This window comes from Lipotes vexillifer, unplaced genomic scaffold (genome assembly GCF_000442215.2).
Source record: "Lipotes vexillifer unplaced genomic scaffold, Lipotes_vexillifer_v1.1 scaffold641, whole genome shotgun sequence".
Taxonomy (NCBI): domain Eukaryota; kingdom Metazoa; phylum Chordata; class Mammalia; order Artiodactyla; family Lipotidae; genus Lipotes; species Lipotes vexillifer.
The window spans coordinates 568,483-588,463 of record NW_006780658.1 but is presented as its reverse complement, the minus strand read 5'-3'; the positions used below and the strand labels follow the sequence as shown (position 1 = coordinate 588,463).

The window sequence follows — 19,981 nt, the reverse complement described above, 5'->3', positions numbered from 1 at the left end:
CCTGCTGAATGAATCCAAGGGCTAAGTGAATACCAGAGATGTGGTTTCCCTGTTCGACCTTTTGTGCTAGAGATTGGAACTCAACTTCTCACTAAGAAGCCTTCAGATAAATGGGCCGTGGGATGGTCACGTCAGCAATGACCTCTCATGGGATAGCTTATCTCCAGCTCTCTTGCTGGAGGCTCAGAGCATTTTTTTTGCCACAATAATAATACAAATAGATTAACTGATTTTCTGGTTATTTCCAGGTTCAGAGCTGTTCCAAAAGCCTGAAGATTAGGACTAGATTCAGGAGACCTGGAGTTTTATAAGATAATTAAATTGACACAGCAGAGAGAGACATTATATGATCCACAGTGCAAACACTTACAAGCCATATGCAGTTCCCAGCTGATGTTCGGGAACTACAAACGCCACCATTGGCCACAATGCACAGGCAAGCAATGAGTAGGAGAGTCCCAGGAGACACTATTGAAATCAATACGGAATAAAGAAGTCTTATATTTACCAAAAGGTGATTTTCTTTTGATGCAGATTAGCAAGAGTGACATAGTAACTAATATATGAATATCCATGCAAATTGTGTTGCAAAATAATTAGGCTAAAAACTCATATTCAACACAAAATGGTCTTGGGCCTCTCTAACAGTATCCCTCTAGGGACAAGATACACACAACACTATCTTAACCATTTTATATTATATGAATACATAACTGGCTGGGCCCAGGGTGCAGGCAAAGACCAAACAAGAAAATAAAGCTAATTTTCAAAAAGTCATTACCAGTGTTTCAGGCAAGCTAATTTCCCAGTATTCATTAAGAATTACAAATTAAGCAATCAAGGTAACATCATGCCAACAGTCCATTATCTTACTTCTGGGTCATCACCACCCAACTGGAGAGCCAAGCAGAGGACCAACAACAATCACTGCTTGATAAACATCACCTAATGCTAACTTTTTCTTCAATTAAAGAAGAAACCTTATGATTTAAGTTAAAATAAGATCATTTATCAGATTGGCAACAATTAAAATAATGCCAACGTCTAACAATGGCAAGGATACTAAAAAACAAACACATTCATGTATTATTGGTAAAGCTATAAATGGGTAGAAAGTTATTAGAGGAGAGGTTTCACAGTATCTATCAAAATGTTAACTGTGCAAAGCCTCTGCTCTAGCATTTCTACTTCTAGGAATCTGTCCTAGAGAATTCTAATGAAGTGCACAAATATATATGTTCAAGATATTCTTTTATTAACAGGTAAGAAATGCCAGCACTTTGGCCTATGGTCTTAAAAATGACATCCTGAAGAGTAATTACAAAAACTTGATGAATTCATTATTACTTTTTGACCTACTAAAAGTCAAAGACAAAAGAACGCGAAATCATGGATACTGGGTTGACAGATGTTTTTGCCAGCTATGATGGAATGACTTCTTTTAACAAAGTACTGAAAAATAAATGGAACTAATAAGCACTGGGCTTTTATAAGACTATTTTATTTCAAATTCTATAGCAGCATTGAGGGTACTATTATATAGGCCAAATGAAATCAAAAACATCTTATGCATTAATGATTAATATTTATATACCTTAAAAATAGCTATTCTGTAGAAACTGAAATTGTCATTGCTTTTCCCACTGTCACAAGCACTACTATCAGAAGAGCTGAGCGTTAGCTTCTGATACGTGCTGCACAGAGTCCTCCCTGAAGCCCTGAGCCCCCCAGGTGTTCGCAGCGACTTTACCATAGCAATCCAAGGGTTCCACAGAGTGAAGGCCAGCATCATGTGGGAAGCAAGAGTGGTCACCACTGCACACAGAACCCAGATGATGTTCTTTCCTGTTTTATCCACCAGAAGCCCAAATACTGGGGACATGGGAGCTGATATTACATATACAATACTGCCCAGAAAATATAAAAGATATTTAATAAAATATATCACAGGAAAAAAAAATTAAAAATCCAGAAAGTCCTAAATCCTACAATGATTAGGTAAAGCAAACCCTAGCTCATTTAATTTAACATCCTTCTAAAATGGTCAGCAGTAAATAGAAATATAAAGATATAAACAGTGGTCCAAGACTTCTTTGGTTTTCCCTTAATGCAAAGATGGCCATTCAGGATCAAGACCCAAGACAGACTTTGTTTCACACTGTAGATGTTAGTTCACATACGTCTTTTCTGTCTCTTATAACATCGGGTTATAATTAAAGACCCACAATAAGCACACAGTAAGTAAGCACTTACAGAATTAATGGAATACCTGTTAATAGCACTCGCTGCCTGGGAGGAAAATCCAAATTTCTCTGTAAAGAAAACTCTAAAATAAAAAGAGAGAGGGAAAAAAAAAACAGATACTTTAGAAAGAACTATTCTGTTTTTTAAAAATAAAGGCAAAATAAAACTGAATAAAAATAAGTTTAGTCAACTTTCCCTTCTTTATACTGTTTTCCCACCTTATTTGATATCCATCTTCGAGCAACTGGCTAAAGGTTTAGTATTTACGTAAGTACTTCACCAACTAAATAAAATATATCGATACCTATTTTTTCCTCTTTTACGTGTACAGCAAACAATACACACAAATTTTCAGAAACCCAAATGTATTACTACAAGGAATTAAGATGGCTTCTTTTCCTTAGAAGCAATACTGGACGGGTTCTTTGCTAAATAATGCATAAGGCTCTTGTCTCAAACTGTAAAATGACAGCCTGAATTTAAAGGTTATAATTACAAAGATGCATCTCAACAAACACACTCATACTCACACTGTTTAAGTACTCTGCCCTGTTTGGGCAAGTACTCTACTCTGTTTAAGTAGCTGCCCATGAAAACTGAGAGAAGGTAGAAGATAAAGCAAAGAAGAATTTGATTTAAACCCTGAATTTGAGTCTGGCAGAAACGCAGTCCTAACAAATGGAGATACGCCCTGTCACTATGAGCTAATGCACTGTCTCCATTCTCAATAAGAGGCTTCCTAACAAAGAAATAAAGAGGAAATAAAAAAAGAATATAAATACAAAATCAAGCATTAAAGTAAATCAATATTATGTATCAAAAACTGTTTTAGGTACTTCTTCAAAAACCTAATACAAGTATTAAAGCAACACTAAACCTTAAGCTAAGAAAATCAGTTGTGTCTCAGGATGTAAAACAATTCCTGTGAATATAAACCATAACAGAGAAGCAAAATTTATACCTTAAAAAAATTACATTTATGTGACTGAATTCTCATTATAATTTAGCCAACAAAAACGGAATGCTAGAGAAGACTCACTTCCCAAGTCCAATGAAAGGAAACACAGCAACATAATAGCCGACACAGATGATAAATATGAGCCACAGGGGGAAGGAGAAGTCCTTCACATCAGTTAACTTGATAACTTCACCTTACAGAAGAAAGGGAAGATGCTGTCAGTGTAATTTTGCATTTCTAAGTCAAGATTATTTTTCTTTTATCATGTGATTAACCTTTGCAATTCAGTTAAAAAATACTTTTCTCAGTAAATCACTAGAACATAGTTTCTCGGATAACCTAAAAAGACAACAGAAAATGCAAAATCTAAGATTAGAATCTACCTTCTTTCTTTCTTCCAGAAACACTCATCACTTTGCAAATATACAAAGTACAATCAAGAATATAAATTCTGCCAAAACCGCTTAAGGGGGAAAAAAAAGTATCCAAAAATTTAGACAAGTGGAAATAGATCTGGAAATAAAAGATTTAAATAAACTATATGCCCATATAAAATTAAAAACATTTTTAAAGTGGAAAAAAAAAGATTTAATAAACATGTATTAAGACTCACTGGGTTTACAACACTACATTAGCAATTTACCTCATTGTAAATTATCTCATAAAGGCCATAATTCCTAAAAGCCTAACTTTTTCTTGCATTTAGACTAACCTGTTTTTCCTTGTTCTTTATGAAGGATTCGTTCTGCTCTCTGATCCAAGTAAGCAAGGGCCAAGGCACAGACTAGTGAAAGAATACATGTTATACCCCCTATAATAAAAAAAAAGAGAGAGATTTTTAAAAGAGAACCAAAATGAAGGTTCCTAAAAGGTAGCACATTACATTAACAGCAAAATACTTAGCAACTTAAAGGCACGGCATCTAGACACATATATGAAAAGCCTACAATTACTAAATCAGGACAGAAGGAAAGGAAGTGCATTGGGAAGCACTCAACGAACAGCAGTCGCTATTACTATTGTATATTATTTCCCGGTAGAAGGTTGGAGATTAGAGGGGAAAGACTAGAACAAACTAGTCTAGTCTTATAATCAGAATATAGACTGAAGAAAGCTGATGACCAGCTAGCAAATTAGTCCTAATTTCTTAATTCAGTCTAAGCACCAATTATTGATGGATGCCAGGGGGAACAAACAGCAAAAGCAAAGTCTGATTCTGTGATCACCTCATGTTCCCTCTGATTCCTTCCCAAGTCTAACTCTTGCTCCTACCCTGTGGCAGCCCCAAGGGCCCCAATCCTCCCACAGCACAGCCCGCTCACTCTCCTTCAGGTATCCAGCATTACTCACTAATGCTGACCTCGTATCATTAAAGTGAATCAGGATAAACGGTGAATAAAGTGTACACTTCTCAAAATTTTTAATAAAAAGAAGCTTAGTAAAGTAAATGACATCTTTAATTGGCTGACATAATATGAAAAACTGCAAAGAGTCGGTAGACGTGGGTTCTACTTCTGGCAGTAAGCTGATTGATCTTGGGCAAGGAATTTAACCTGTCTGGGCTTCAATTTTCCCAAGTGTAAAATCAGAGGCTTTGATCTGATGGCACAGATCTTTTCTGGCTCTGAAATTCTCTAAAATTCTCTAAAATTCTCAAATTCTCCACTGTGGAGAGAACTGGAAGGAATACTGAAGAGAATCTGAAAGTAAGAAAGAGGTTATAAGTGGCAAAGGATTTAATAGGGAGGGGGAGAAAGAAGGGGTCTCTAGACACAAGTTGCCCATCTAGGATTACCTCTCACTGTCCTCCCTTTGCCAGCCTGTACCAAGGAATACAAGGAATAAAAGACGGCACAGAACCTTCAACCCAGCACCCACAGGTCTCCCTAGGGCTCTGCGAGCAGCTCTCCACATCCTGTGGGGCTCAGTTAGACAAATTCACTGCTCAGAGAAGAATCACAGGTGGTAAACCCAGAGAGTATCACGTGCTTCTCAGTGACCCACCCAGCAACCAGCAGAACCCAGCTTTAGCCAACAGAACTTAGGGTCAGAAGCAGCCTATACAGTTTTAGTCCAACACCCACAGTTTTACAGAGAAGAAAACAGTTTTACATAGAAGAGACACAGAGGTTAACTTCCTGTCCAAAATGAGCCAGGACCAGAACCTAGACTCCCGGCTCCCAACTTGGTGGATTTCCCATCACATCCTATCACCTCTGACTTCTATAAAATCTAAGCTCCATGAGCACATGAAATGAATTTGATCAAAAGGAAACAATTCTCCCTTCTGCTACAGACTATTAATGAACACCTTAGAGGTACAAACTCCCTGACTGTTTTCAGAGTTCTCACATACACTCTCATTTGCTCATCACAACAAAACCGAAGCACAGGGACTTCCCTGGTGGTCCAGTGGTTTAAGAATCCACTTTCCAATGCAAGGGACTCAGGTTCAATCCCTGCCAGGGCAACTAAGCCCGTGCACAGCAACTACTGAGCCTGTGCATCACAACTAAAGAGCCCACACGCTCTGGAGCCCATGCGCCACAACTACAGAGCCCATGTGCTCTGGAACCCACATGCCATGACTAGAGAGCCCATGCACCACAACTACTGAGCTTGCACGCTCTGGAGCCCACCACAACTAAAGAGAAGCCCACGTACCACAACTAAGACCCAATGCGGCCAAGAATAAAATAAATAAATATTTTTTAAAATCTATCCTTATTTAGAAAAAAAAAAACCTGAACACATGTGGTGGTACAAGATCGTTATTTTAAGAAAGTGGAAATACAAATGGAGTGAACGATTGCCACTATGTTCACTGTGTCTAATTAGGTCCAAGAACTAGTGAACTGTACAGGCAAAACTATAACCAAGTGGTCTAAGCCCAGTTCCCGTGTTCTTTCCTCCCTGTCACACCATTTCCTATGACAAGCTTTCAGGACAGATAAAAGGTGGGACTTCAGGATTCACTAACCAATAATAAGTGTGACCCCAAGGGCTGTGTGACCAGCAGAACCCAACGAAGCTTCAACCTTAGAATACAGCCATCCCATGAGGTTCATGTTTACTGTACTTCCCTGAAAGAGAAGGAAAAAAAAAATCAACATAGTTTTCATTTCTATCTGTCTTGCTCAGAAAAAAAGGATGTCAGTTAGCTTAGAGAAATAGGTATAATAGGGTTCAGATTAAACAACAGATAATTTTTTTAAAAAACACTACAAGGAAAGAGCTAACAACCTAGGATAAAGCCATAGAGAAGATTACCACACAAAAATGCCAATTTATAGAAAATGCTAGCATTCAAAACAGCACAGTACATCTAGATCTTCCTAGTAGCCTAAACAAAAATGAAACACAAGTTATAAAGTTCACAGGGTACCCAAGACAAAAAGAAACTTTGGCTCATAAAAAGCACAGCTTTTCCTGATCCTGACATCTGAAAAAAAAATTCACCCTCTGGGGCTTCCCTGGTGGCGCAGTGGTTGAGAGTCCGCCTGCAGATGCAGGGGACACGGGTTCATGCCCCGGTCCAGGAGGATCCCACATGCCGCGGAGCGGCTGGGCCAGTGAGCCATGGCCGCTGAGCCTGCGCGCCCGGAGCCTGTGCTCTACAACGGGAGAGGCCACAACAGTGAGAGGCCCGTGTACCACAAAAAAAAAAAAAATTCATCCTCTGATCATCCTTTAGAAGACAGTAATAGTACTACCCTCATTCATTTATTCTTTCATTTAGCAGTTACTGAACCCTGATTACATGCCTGTCACTGTTCTAGTTACTGGGAATAAAATAAAGAACAGAAAAATTTCCAGCTCTCATAGAGAGCAACCCCATTTTAGTGTGGTAGAAAAGGTAAAATATACAGTATATGAAACAGCAATGAGTGCTTCTAAAAAATAAGGAAAAGAAATAAAGCATAGGGGCTTCCCTGGTGGTGCAGTGGTTGAGAGTCCACCTGTCGATGCAGGGGACACGGGTTCGTGCCCCGGTCCGGGAAGATCCCACATGCCACGGAGTGGCTGGGCCCGTGGGCTATGGCCGCCGAGCCTGCGCGTCCGGAGCCTGTGCTCCCCAACGGGAGAGGCCACAACAGTGAGAGGCCCGCGTACCGCAAAAAAAAAAAAATAAATAAATAAATAAAAATAAAGCATACAAGGAGAATAAAAAGGGGTAGAGACCTTGCTGAGAATGTGACTCTGGTTTAAGAACTTGAAGGAAGCTGGGAAGCTACCCGGAAGAACAGCACAGCACTCCAGGCAGAAGGAATAGCCAGTGCACAGGCCCCGAGAGGGAGGCTGCCCGGCATGCTCAAGGCAAGGGGTGTAGAGACTAGAACAGTGTCAATGAAGAAGGGAGAGGATGAGACGAGGTCCCCAGAGAGGAACTTGGTGGGAAAGCGAGCTATTGGTAATAAGAACTTCTGGCTTTTACTCTGCGTGAGATGGGAAGCCATTGGGGTTCTGAGCAGAGAAGTGGCACAACCCCTTACGTTTTAAGACACTCACTTTGGCTGCTATATCCAAAGCAGACTGTAAGTGAGGATGGTGCAGAAGCAAGGACATCAGCTGGGGGCGGCTGCAGTAATGCAGAACAGAAACGATAGGTCTTGGACTGGGGAGACCAGCAGTGGGCACAGTGGGAAGTGGTCGGAATACGGACATATTCTGGTGATAGAGCTAACAGGATTTGCCAATGGAAAATACGTGGAGCGTGTGGGGTTAGGGATGGGGGTAAGGAGTGGTTCAGGGTGACATCAAAGTTTTTGCCCGAGCACCTGGAAGAACAGAGTTGCTCATAACTGAAGATGAGAAAACTTCAGCATGAGCTGGTTTGGAGGACAGTAGGTGAAACATTAAGAGCTGGATTTTGGCTGTGTTGAGTTTGATACGCCTACTAGACATCCAAGTGGAAATGTCAAGGAGGAAGCAGCACATATGGGTGTGGAATTCAGGGGGAAAGGCCTGGACAATATAACTTCAGGAGCAAAGACACGCTATTTAAAACTTCAAAACTAGATAAGATTACCAAGGACGTGAGTGTCAAAAGAAATGAGAGGGTGTCCAATGACCAAACCCACATTTACAGGTTGAGAAGACTGAGGTGGAACCAGCAAGTAGAAGGAGCAGACAGAAGGGCAAGAGGAAAACTATGAGACTGTGGAGTCCTAGAACCCAAGAGAAGAAATCAAGGAAAGGGGAGTGTCAACTGTGCTAACGCTACTGATAAGGAGACAGAAATAAACATGTCCTCAACCATATTCCCACAGCAAATTCAGCAGCAAATCGCACATGGCTATTTCTCACAAAATGTTAGCCAGTGGCATTATTCAGACGCTCATCTGAATAAGGTATAAATGGAGACCTACTGGAAACGTTCCTCAATATCAGCAAAAATACAAGCCCCTCAAAGACATATTGTCTCCATAACCCTTTAATTCTAAAATGCCTAACATGACCTGGCTTAGCAAGTACTCAATAAATATTTGTTGAAATAAGGAGTTTTTAAAAGTAACAAATTACAGAGGAAAATCAAAGGAGTGCTGGACTTCCAACCTCCAGCTAAGACAGGAATAATAAGAAAACTGAAAAGTACACCGCCTGAATGATAACAGTCCAAGGGTCTGAAATCAGACAAACTCACAGTTCAGCCAACAAAAAAATCACGGCGAGGTAAAGGCGAAACCTCTATGATCATTCTGAGTATGTTCAGGGCCAAGAGAAGCACAAAAAAGACTGAACCTCCATCTACCCCAGCAACTCTGTAATGGAGTCCTTTGGTCTCCTGCATGCATCTCACAAGGACCCTCAATACACCAACCAGATCAGAGCCGAGCCTCCCTGGCTGACGGAGAGGTGGCTGCCTGAGATCTGGCCCCCGCCACCTCCTCCTCAGGTCCCCCCACCATTCCCATAACCTCCACCCCGCATCCTAGAAGCCCCTGAGATTCCGTTCTAGAAACTTAGGGCTCCTGGGGATGCAGGAGAATGGATTATAACTGGTTTGTGACCACACAGAAAAGAACGTGAAGATCATTAGTAACCACAATGGCGTCACTGAGAATGAGTCTTGCTCAACTGCTCCTATTTCCTTCTTTTAGAAGTTATTAGATGATGAGATCCACCAGCTGCCACAGACATGCCTTGACTTGCACAAGATACATAAGGAAGTACCAGGGATTTACTTGTGGATAAAATTTAGAAAATGTGGAAAACCACACTAGTCATCGAAGAATTACAAATTAAAATAATGTTTAGGTGTTTCCTATCAAATTGATAAAATGACTTTTTTTTTTTTTTTTTTGCGGTACGCGGGTCTCCCACTGCTGTGGCCTCTCCCGTTGCGGAGCACAGGCTCTGGACGTGCAGGTTCAGCGGACACGGCTCACAGGCCCAGCCACTCCGTGGCATGTGGGATCTTCCCGGACTGGGGCACGAACCCATGTCCCCTGCACCGGCAGGCGGACTCTCAACCACTGCGCCACCAGGGAAGCCCAAAATGACTTTTTTAAAGTACTATCAAAGCTACAATAAAAGGGATCCTCTCATATCTCACAGATGGAGATGTAAACATCTGAGAGGAAAAAGTGGAAATATGTCTCAACAGTCCTAGAAAACCCTAACAAACCCTCTGACTCAGTGACAATTCCATTCCTAGCAAGCTAGCCTCAGGAAATAAACAGAGATGCAGACAAGTTTTGGAGTGTTGCACAACAACTCTATTTATAATACTGGAAAATCAGAAAGAGCCTACATGTACAAAAATATAGAAATGTTATATATGTATGACATATGTATGTGTTCTATATTTCATAAGATGAAATATTACATTAAAAGTATTTCATTTGTACTGGGTTTTTTTGTATTGGATTTCTTCCCTCAAGACTATGTTCCAAGCATTTTCATGCCATATACAGTCTTTAAAACCTTGATTGTTAATGGCCAAGGATCTTTTTAAAAACCTCTATTCACAGGAGTTCATGAAGGAAAAAACCTAACAGGGTTTGGGATGGCCAAAACACCTTCCAGGTTGCATTTATAATAGCATAATGTTGTTCCCCTGGGTACCCTCTACCAGATCCCCTATCATGAAACACCACGATCACTTCCAGGTTCCAAATGCTGCTGAGGAGTACTGACCACCTGTGATGAAGTCCAGAGAGGCGGAAGCGCCACGGTCAGGGAGCTGAAACCCATGCCACGTGGCTTAGACAAGCACAGGAAATGAGCATGTCTGACCAAGACCTTCAGAGTTGTCTTCATAAACAAAGTGCTGCTGCACAGCAGAAACACTCACTAAAGGGCAAAAGTTGGAACAATCGGGCTTCCCTGGTGGCGCAGTGCTTGAGAGTCCGCCTGCCGATGCAGGAGACGCGGGTTCGTGCCCCGTTTCGGGAAGATCCCACATGCCGCGGAGCGGCTGGGCCCGTGAGCCATGGCCACTGAGCCTGCGCGTCCGGAGCCTGTGCTCCGCAAATGGGAGAGGCCACAACAGTGAGAGGCCCGCATAACGAAAAAAAAAAAAAAAAAAAAAAAAAAAAAGTTGGAACAATCACTAAAAGCTACTTGTACAGGCAGATCTCATCTCTATGGGAGATTGAGCTTCACAGAGTTAATTGTAGTAGATGAGCTGTCCCATCACACAGCGAGCTTCTAATCACTAGAAATGTGCGAGCAGAACCTGGATGACCATATGTAAAGACTTTCATTGCAGGAACGCCGAAATTAGAGAACAAAATCTATACGATCCATCCCCATGCTCAGGTTCTCTGAACTAACAAATGCTCAATTAGCCATTTTAGACTGTTTCCTAAGTGAAATAAGATTAGAAATGCCTTAATTAAAGTCAGGTAAATGGGGGCTTCCCTGGTGGCACAGTGGTTGAGAATCTGCCTGCCAATGCAGGGGACACGGGTTCGTGCCCTGGTCCGGGAAGATCCCACATGCCGCGGAGCAGCTGGGCGGGTGAGCCATGGCCACTGAGCCTGCGCACCTGGAGCCTGTGCTCCGCAACGAGAGGCCGCAATAGTGAGAGGCCTGTGCATGGCAATGAAGAGTGGCCCCCACTTGCCACAACTAGAGAAAGCCCTCGTCGCACAGCAACGAAGACCCAACACAGCCAAAAATAAATAAATAAACATTAAAAAAAAAAAGTCAGGTAAATGGTATACTATGGTCTAGAAAAATATATAAAAAATCAATACCTAACACACACAAACACATTTCATCCTGTAATCTTTAAGAGATAACTACAACATTCAATCTTTTGCTTCCCATTTGGCTTCATTATCTGTGTCATACTTACAATTCTAGCCATGCTAAGCTGGAGTCCAAACACCAAGTTTAATTCTTTGCCTTTAAACCAACTCACAGCATATGTATTCTGGGCAACTGCTAAGGACTCCCCACCAATCCTAAAATAAGGAAAGAAAAGTCACAGTTTTTAAAGAAATACCCCAGTTGGCAAAGCAGCAGATGTAAAATTTGACACCCCTCCCGTCAAGAGGTGGGGTCTATGTCCCCTCCCCTGAATCTAAGTGGGCCTGTGACTGCTTCAACCAGTAAAATGTGGTGGAGGCAGGGTTGTGTGATCCCAAGGCTGGGTTACAAAAGGTGAGATCTGCCTTTCGATTCAAACATTCACACTTAGAACCCTGAGTCACCTTGTAAGAAGTCCAACTACCCTGAGTTCACCACACTATGAGAAAGCCAAGAGAGGCCCTGTTTAGGTGCTCCAGCCAGCAGTGCCTGCCTTCAAGTCATCCCAGCTCAGGCTCCAGACATCAGGTGCACCGACACACTGTGCACGCTGTACCCTGTCCAAATTCCTGACCCACAAAGCCCACAGTGTAAGGGTTGTTTTATACTGCTAAGTGTGGGTAATTCAATACACTGCAATGACAACCATGACCAGCAATAAAAGGAGTTTGAGCTACCACATCACCATCTATGCTATATAAAATGTTCATGTGGGGAGACCGGTCCGTACTTTTGAAAACACAAAAATTCACACTTTTCAGACCAGTATCTTCCATATTCGACATTCTCCTACTTCCCGGATTTTAATTTTCCTTCTGTAAGTTCTACACATTGACCTTTACGTAGGAGCTTCCTCTCCTCTGCATCCTAACACTGAGTCCTCCTCATCACTGTTCTTGTCCTAAAATATTTCCCCTCTTCTACTAATCCAAATCCTATACTGATGTCAAGGCCCACTTCATCCATGAGGCCATTTCTGACCACACTTCCATCTCTGAATCCCTTTCATATGTTTATATACTTTTTTTTTTCCTTCTCTCTCACTTAGAGCACTTTTGGGGGGTGTCACCTATGTCTACATGTCCCTGGTACCTGTAAAAAGCATGAGTAAGTTATGTCATCTGCATCCCTGTGGGCAGGAAGCCCAAGGCTGAACTCAGAATGGGCTTACTGAATAGACACTGAAATTCATTAAGAGAAGCTAGTCTTCTGGTAATTTACTCCTTCAAGCCTCTTCAACACGGTTCAAAAGGACCTAAACATACCCGCTAAGAAGCAGCAAAATGTCCATTAATCACCAACCTAGAAAATGATGGTCTATGCTTTTCTAAATGAGGTTTAAATCACAGTCTTCAATACTACAGAAAAGCAAAACACTTAAGAAAAATATCATTTCTGGAGAACTATTTAATATTCAAACCCTACACAGAGTTAACTATGACCTCTCAAAATTGCTGCTTACTTTAAGGGAAAATTAAGACAACCATTGAACAATCTTACAAATACAGCTAGATTTCAAGGATTTGAAGTAATTCTCCAGAAGATTAATAATATATTTTTTTGTAAATCTTTAATAAACTGACAGATGAACACTAAAACAGTAATATGTTGGGATAAGTGAAACCATGCATAACTTACCCAAACACAAACCTTCCAAATTCCATCAGCCAAAAAGCACGAAATATTCCACCCAGAGCAAAAACAACCTGTAATGTAGAATATAACGTAAGATCAAAGAAAAAGTAAATTCAAGAAATCTAAGAGAAATAAGTGACTTATGATGAAACACAACCTCTACAATGATTTTAATATTCCTTCTTAGTAAATCTGTGAAATTTAGGTATCAAGGTTGATCTGTCTCAAGGCTTAAAATTCATTACTATGCATTACGTTACAAGGGCATTTGTGAGCCCTGCTTAATTAAGTCAGGCATTCACTAAACACATCTTTGCTGGTGGAATGAGACAAGAATTCAAGAGTCACTGTCACAATGAATCAATGAACGTTTTGTCTTTTCTTACCTGTCCAACGCAAACAAAGCAACTAAAAATAATGGTGCCCCATCTGTTAGAGAAAGAGAGAGAATGAAGGAAGAGTATATCACCGAGTCCTTCTTGGGTTTCTCTGACCCCTCTGCATTCCCTCCAGAGAAAGGGGTCAGCCTCTGAAGTCAGCAGCCTTCCTAGGCTGCATGGTGACCTACAGAAGTCTTGACTTCCAAGGAGATTCCAGAGGCTTTAGTGATGGCATATGCTTGTTTAAGCCATTATCATATCTTAAACACAACTTATGAAATAATCTTCAAGACATTCCCAGGGCTCCCATTTAAAAATGGACATTCTTTATAAAATTTTTATTGAGTTTAGGACTGACTCCAAGGAATCCTAGATTAAGTAATTTTAAGTGGTTATAATTCTTGATAACTAAAAACTATCTTTAAAAGGAAAAATAGCAACCATGCTAATAATACACTTATAAATCTGCCTACTCTAGTATCCCACACTCTGAATAGCTCATTAATGTTTCCCCAGAGTAATAAAATACCAGTACCAGGAGATTTCTTAAAGACCATATGAGTAAACCATTCTTCTGAAACTCAAATCCCTCCAAAGATCCTTGTGAAATGGTCATACCAGAGACTCCTGAATGTTCTCTAGTACTGGAAAACTCACTGTGGTCCCAAGGCACCTCACAGCCCCACCTGTCACCCTGATTGAGCAAACTTTCCATCATACTAAGTGGAATCTGGCTCCCTGAATTTCAAACTTACTCTACCCCTTTAGAGCAAGCAAATTAAATTAAAGTCCTCCTTCATACACTCTTCAAAATGTTTAAAAGTTAGTCCCCAAATTTAAACACTTATAGTTTCTTCAACTCTTTTCCACCAAACATGGTTGGAAAACCCGTCATTTTGCCCCCTGCCTTCCGAAAAGATTCCCAGACTACATCCCTCCTAAAGTCTCCACTAACAGCACACACACAATCATTAGGATGAAAACTGACAGAGCGTATAATGTATGCCTTCCTCAGCTAAGAGGAGTGGTCACAAAAAGTTTGATGCCTAAAGAAAGGCAAAAGAGAAAATCTCATTAGGGCTGGGAGAGGTAAACACTAACTACGTGTCAAATACTGTCCTTCCGTCTCTCTCAATCCTTATAACCACCTTGCAAGGCAGGAATTACTATCCATATTTTACCAATGAGGAAACTGAAGATCAGGAAGCTAGGAACAGCTCAAAAGAGCTAGGAAGTTGAGCAAGTGGCAGCAAAAGGATTCAGACCCTGGTTTGCTGATTCCAAGTGAGGGCATAATTTACCTTTAGATAACTGAGCTACCATATTCCCTGAGCAGCATTTACCTTAACTGAAACACCAACCAACTTTCGAAAACCAATTCCAAGGGCTTCCCTGGTGGTGCAGTGGTTAAGAATCCACCTGCGAATGCAGGGAACGTGGGTCTGATCCATGGTTGGGGAAGATCCCACATGCCGCGGAGCAACTAAGCCCGTGTGCCACAACTACTGAAGCCCACGTGCCTAGAGCCCATGCTCAGCAACAAGAGAAGCCACCGCAATGAGAAGCCCACACACCACAACGAAGAGTAGCCCCCGCTCGCCACAACTAGAAAGCCCACGCAGCAACAAAGACCCAACGGAGCCAAAAATAAATAAATTTATTTTTTAAAAAATTCCGGAGATATAAAAAATCACACACACACAAAAACTAATGCAGATTATCACAGTCAATACACAAGTTTATTCAGTTCTTTCCAGAAATACTTAATCTAGTTCTGTGTTTTCTTAATAATCTTATTTACCCATAAGTGAGATTTTTCCCAAGCTTACCGTATTCCAAATACGCGGTCTACCAAAAAGCCACCAAAGAAACACAAAACTACATTGGGCCAAGAATACCAGGCATACAGCAGCATGAATTTCGTGGTATTCACCTGCATATCCTATACGGAAAGAAAACAAAACTATTTTTTTCCAGTTATGTTTAGCAACTAACAAATCAAAACATTCTTTCTGGAAGGGCAGGCGTTTCTTAATCATTTGCAGTTGCTAAGTGCTTTGAGACTCTCATGACATCTGTGGCCGCTACCCCAGAAAAATGGTCACACCGAGAAACTTCCTGAGTGTGCAGTCATTTCAGAGGCTTCATGGAGTTCAGGATCAATCAGCTCTTCCACTACTGGGACTACTTCTGTCTGCATCTGCCTGTATCTTCTACATTTTATTCACCATGTACAACCTGCTGTGGGGTTCTATACCCACATGAAAAGGGGCCATCTTAGCTTATCCCTTCCCTCCCCTCCACTAATGCCTATCTTCCTTCCCTTTCATTCTAGAATGTGAAGGGCCAATCTATGTATTTCTTCCTATCCAAAGGTGAAAAAACTTACAATGGAAAAAAAAATATCTAAATACACAAGAAACTGTAAATATCAAATATATTTTTATAAAGCCAGACTAAAAATACTGACACGGACAATCCTCTGGAATCAGCAGCCGCATTTTAAAAATGAAATAACAACAAAAACATATTTAAGCAAGCAAAATGCTATCCTACCAAATCATTTGTCATTCCAATGATTACAACAATGAGAGAAATGCAAACAAAAAACTGCCAAAATACTTTTTGGCAATACGTAGAAATAGCAATTACTTATCTAAGATGTGAAACGATATCAAGTCACAAGTGCTATGAATGAATTTTTTGTGGCCATTCATTCCAACTCAAGAATACTCCTTGCCCACACAAATTTGGTGACAATGGATGTTAAAATGGATTCATTAGACAATGTTTCAGACCGGGCAACCTGAGAGCTGATGATGCCTCAACGGTATACCTGTTCCAGAGCCAACAAAAGAAACAAAGGTGAAAAGTCAACTTACCCGTTTAACCTGAGTCTGAAGGGCAGCAGGATTATCATAGCAAAAATAGCTGCCTAGAAAAAGAAAAAGCAATTTTCTTTTAAGTAATAATACTTTCCATATAAAAGTTTCAAGCTGCAATTACTATTCAAATGCTGATTTTAAATGTCTATACTAAGGGTTTGAAGACTGACACTGGAACCTGTTTTGGACCACTTCCTTGTCCACCAATATTCTCTAAATTGCAGCCAAATAATCCACAGAAAACATGCCAAGTTATTTACAAATTATGAGCCTGCATACACAGCAAATACTGGGAACCTGGATTAACAAGTTAATCAACAACTAATTGTTCTTCCACCTTACTTTCATGTTTTGTATGTCTATTGTTTTATTAGCACCTTCATGAAACATTTGTATTTTCCTTAAAGCTACCAAAACACACATACACTAAAAATTTCAAAAACATCCTCAGCAGTTTCCTAGTAATGTTACCTAAAGCCACCACTTATCTTGAGAGCAGAAGAATGGAGTTTAACTATTCTGATTAAACCTATTTTTAAAACAAGAACTCTACAAACAGCATACCCAAGATCAAATAATTTAGCAAATACAGTGTCAGGAATGAAGAAAAATAAAACAAGAGTTCTAAAGGGTTAAATTAAAACATAATAATAACGTCTTTTGGAGGGTAAGAAAGAGAAGTGGAGAGAGGTTGGACATTCATGCACTCAGAGTTATTTTTACAGTAATAAAATCGACAGATTTTTTTATAGGCACAGGATAATGCTGCCTCCATTTCTCCATGAACTCTGTCTATATACATTAGAAGACACCAGTTCAAAAGAAAGAAAACTGTCATTAGAAAGGTATGACTCTGGCTTCTGAAACCCACCCAGGTAACCATAATTTACTAAAAATAAATTGCTTAAGTACGTGGTATTTTAAGTGTTTCGTGTTGTTCTTGTTTTTTGTTCCTCAACTCAGCAATTTATGATTCCTGCTTTAATCACTGTCAGGGATACCAATCTCAGGCTTTAAAGCTAATGAATGGGCACAATCTTTCCACAAAGTGAGAAGAGGGGGAACAAAAAGAGACACAAAGAAACTAAAGCCCAAAGCATCTTGCATGCCTACTTATATATTCCAGCAGTAGCATGAAGTAATCCACCATCATGTTCCTAAATCTGCTGATTCCACCAATTCCAGCCAGCCCGTGAAAAACACATTACTACTTTCATACCAAACTGATACTGACATTAGAATGTTGCTAAATAAATTAGATGCTGTAATATAATAGAGAGATATATTTAAAATTATCTCCAGAAACTGCTTTCAGAGTCACCAAATTTCATGACTGAAACCAAACACCACAAGTCCAATCCAGTTATGACTGCTTCACATTGGCAGAGCGTTGAGTACAAGAACACATCTACTCACTGAAGCTATCAAGACACACTCATACGTTTTACCAAAGAGGGCGAGAAACATATAAATAACTGCCAACGAATTATTCAACCGAAAATTTTAAAGTATGTGTGGGGTTTCTTTGGGGGCAGGGGGCCAGTTAAATCTTTCTAAATTCCTTCTGAACAAAGTGCCATGAGAGGGTTACCAAGGGGGGAAGCGGGGAGTGGGACGAACTGGGAGATTGGGATTGACACATATACACTATTATGAATAAAAGAGATAACTAATGAGAACCTACAGTATAGCACAGGGAACTCTACTCAATGATCTGTCGTGACCTAAATGGGAAGGAAATCTTAAAAAGAGTGGATATATGCATACGTATAACTGATTCACTTCTCTGTACGGCAGAAACGAATACAACATTGTAAAGCAACTACACTCCAATAAATTTTTTTTTAAAAAAGGATGAAAAAAAAAAGTGTCATGAGAGGAACCCTGACGAAATAGGAATTTCTTCGTATCTGTGGCCCCAGGGCCCAAGCTGCTAGCCTTTGGGACTTCTTGGAAGCAAAGGAGTGGGACGAAACTCGCCCAGCTCAGTCCCCTGACCCCCACCTTCGGGACGCTGAATAGCTAGCAATCTCCACAGGCTTGGATGGGGTCGCGAAAGTTAAAGAAGGGAAGCCCAGGGGCTGAAGCAAGAAGATTCCCTGAGGCCGCGTGCCACCTAGGAGCTGAGTGCAGCTCCGAGAGAAAGCCGGGAATTCCTTATTATCAACCCCACCCCACCAGGCCAGCCGGCTCACCGAAACCAAGGAAGCACATCAGCAACAGCACCAAAAGCCGGTGCGCCAGGTGACTGGGGTCGCAGAGGGCCGGCAGCGCCCCGGGGGAAGGGGGTGTAACGGGGGCGCCTCTGCCGGCCTCGTTGGGGCCGCCGGGCAGCAGCGCCCTCACTTCCTCCTCCTCCTCCTCCATCGGGCTGACGGGAGACCGAGAGACGACAGTGACTGCAACTCCGGGAGGAAGCCGCTGCCAGAGGCCAGCGAAAACAGTGCTCACGTGACCGCAATTGCTCATGTGACGCCGCGGCAGGTCAAGCAGGGTTACGCTCACGTGAGTGGGCGTGAGCACGTGGTGGGCAGGGCCGGCAGGGAAAAAGGGGAGGTGGCGACGTTCGTTTTCATCAGGAGCGCTCTAGGCGCGGAGACCCGGCCTTCCACCGTCGACCGCGCTGTCCTCTCGTTTCTTGCCCTGCTCTCGTTGCCGTCCCCGCGCCGCTCCTTCGGAGAAAGTGCGGGCCTCCCCTCCGGCCCGACGCCAGGCGTGATCCCAACTGCGCGAAGGAAGCGAAAACGCCCGCCGCCCTTCTCGCAGCGTTGCTCTCCTCAGCCTGTTTGGCTATTCTTAATAACACACAGTTGATTGAGCACCTTATGATGTATCAAGTTACGTGCCAGGTACTGGGAATACAAAATGGAGTGTGACAAGCTCTTGGACTTCAAAGAGTTCACGGTTTAGTTGGAGAGATCGACAGAAACTGATACTTTAAAGACCAGTTTGGTGAATGGATGAATGTAGTGAGAACAGCGGCTGAAATGAGCACTGAATTCCATAGGAATCCCTGGGAAAGGCGTTTGGGAAAGGGAGAGTAAGTGTACAGTTTAACTAGCTTTGGGGGTAACTTGGCGGCGGAGTGGGTGAGGAGTGGAAACAGATTAAGTATTTCGCAGGTGAAATGGATGACGTTGTGAGTAATAGCTTATGAGGTCTGAGAGAAAGGCAGGATTTGAGAACATCTCCCAGATTTCTAGCGTGGGCTCCCTAATGTAGATCAGAATATAGGAAGAGAAGAGAGTGGGGGAGGATGCCAGAGAAGATAGATCAGTTTGGAATGTGTTGCCTTTGAGATGTCTGCACAAGAGGACTCCACTTTCCACCTCCCATGGTCCTTCAGCTCCAAAGGAGGAGCCCCCAGTCTAATAAAGCTGACTTTTGTTAGATGACTAACAACTCCATCTTCCCAATCACAGTGGTCACTTCTGTCCTCATCTTACTCCACTTCTCAGCATCAGTTGATGCAGTTGACAGCCCCCTTTTCATAGCCTCCTTGACACTACACTTGCCTTGTTTTCTCCCTAGTTTACTGGACTCTCATTTGCTGTCTCATTTGTCAGCTCCTCCTCTTCTACCTGAACTCTAAATGTTCAAGGGCTCCAAAATCCAGTCCT

The 19,981-nt window shown here is 41.7% G+C and overlaps 1 protein-coding gene across 4 annotated transcripts in view; it reads right to left on the bottom strand.

The window, feature by feature from the left end:
- MFSD1 (major facilitator superfamily domain containing 1) overlaps positions 1-18,792 on the bottom strand; it is a 24,100-nt gene extending 5,308 nt beyond the window's left edge. Inside the window, exons 1-12 of one of the 4 annotated variants that reach the window (XM_007454119.1) lie at positions 18,557-18,753; positions 16,359-16,411; positions 15,306-15,418; positions 13,483-13,525; positions 13,100-13,167; positions 11,508-11,616; positions 6,183-6,285; positions 3,915-4,013; positions 3,284-3,395; positions 2,270-2,326; positions 1,751-1,907; positions 371-468 (exon numbers count right to left, since the gene is read on the bottom strand). In XM_007454119.1, coding sequence (XP_007454181.1) covers positions 371-468; positions 1,751-1,907; positions 2,270-2,326; positions 3,284-3,395; positions 3,915-4,013; positions 6,183-6,285; positions 11,508-11,616; positions 13,100-13,167; positions 13,483-13,525; positions 15,306-15,418; positions 16,359-16,411; positions 18,557-18,728 — 1,184 coding nt within the window. In that variant the 5' untranslated portion in view covers positions 18,729-18,753. Of the gene's footprint in view, positions 1-370; positions 469-1,750; positions 1,908-2,269; positions 2,327-3,283; positions 3,396-3,914; positions 4,014-6,182; positions 6,286-11,507; positions 11,617-13,099; positions 13,168-13,482; positions 13,526-15,305; positions 15,419-16,358; positions 16,412-18,556 lie in introns of all 4 variants that reach the window. The other 3 variants (XM_007454121.1, XM_007454122.1, XM_007454120.1) reach the window with 3 other exon arrangements.
- Positions 18,793-19,981: the final 1,189 nt, after the last annotated feature.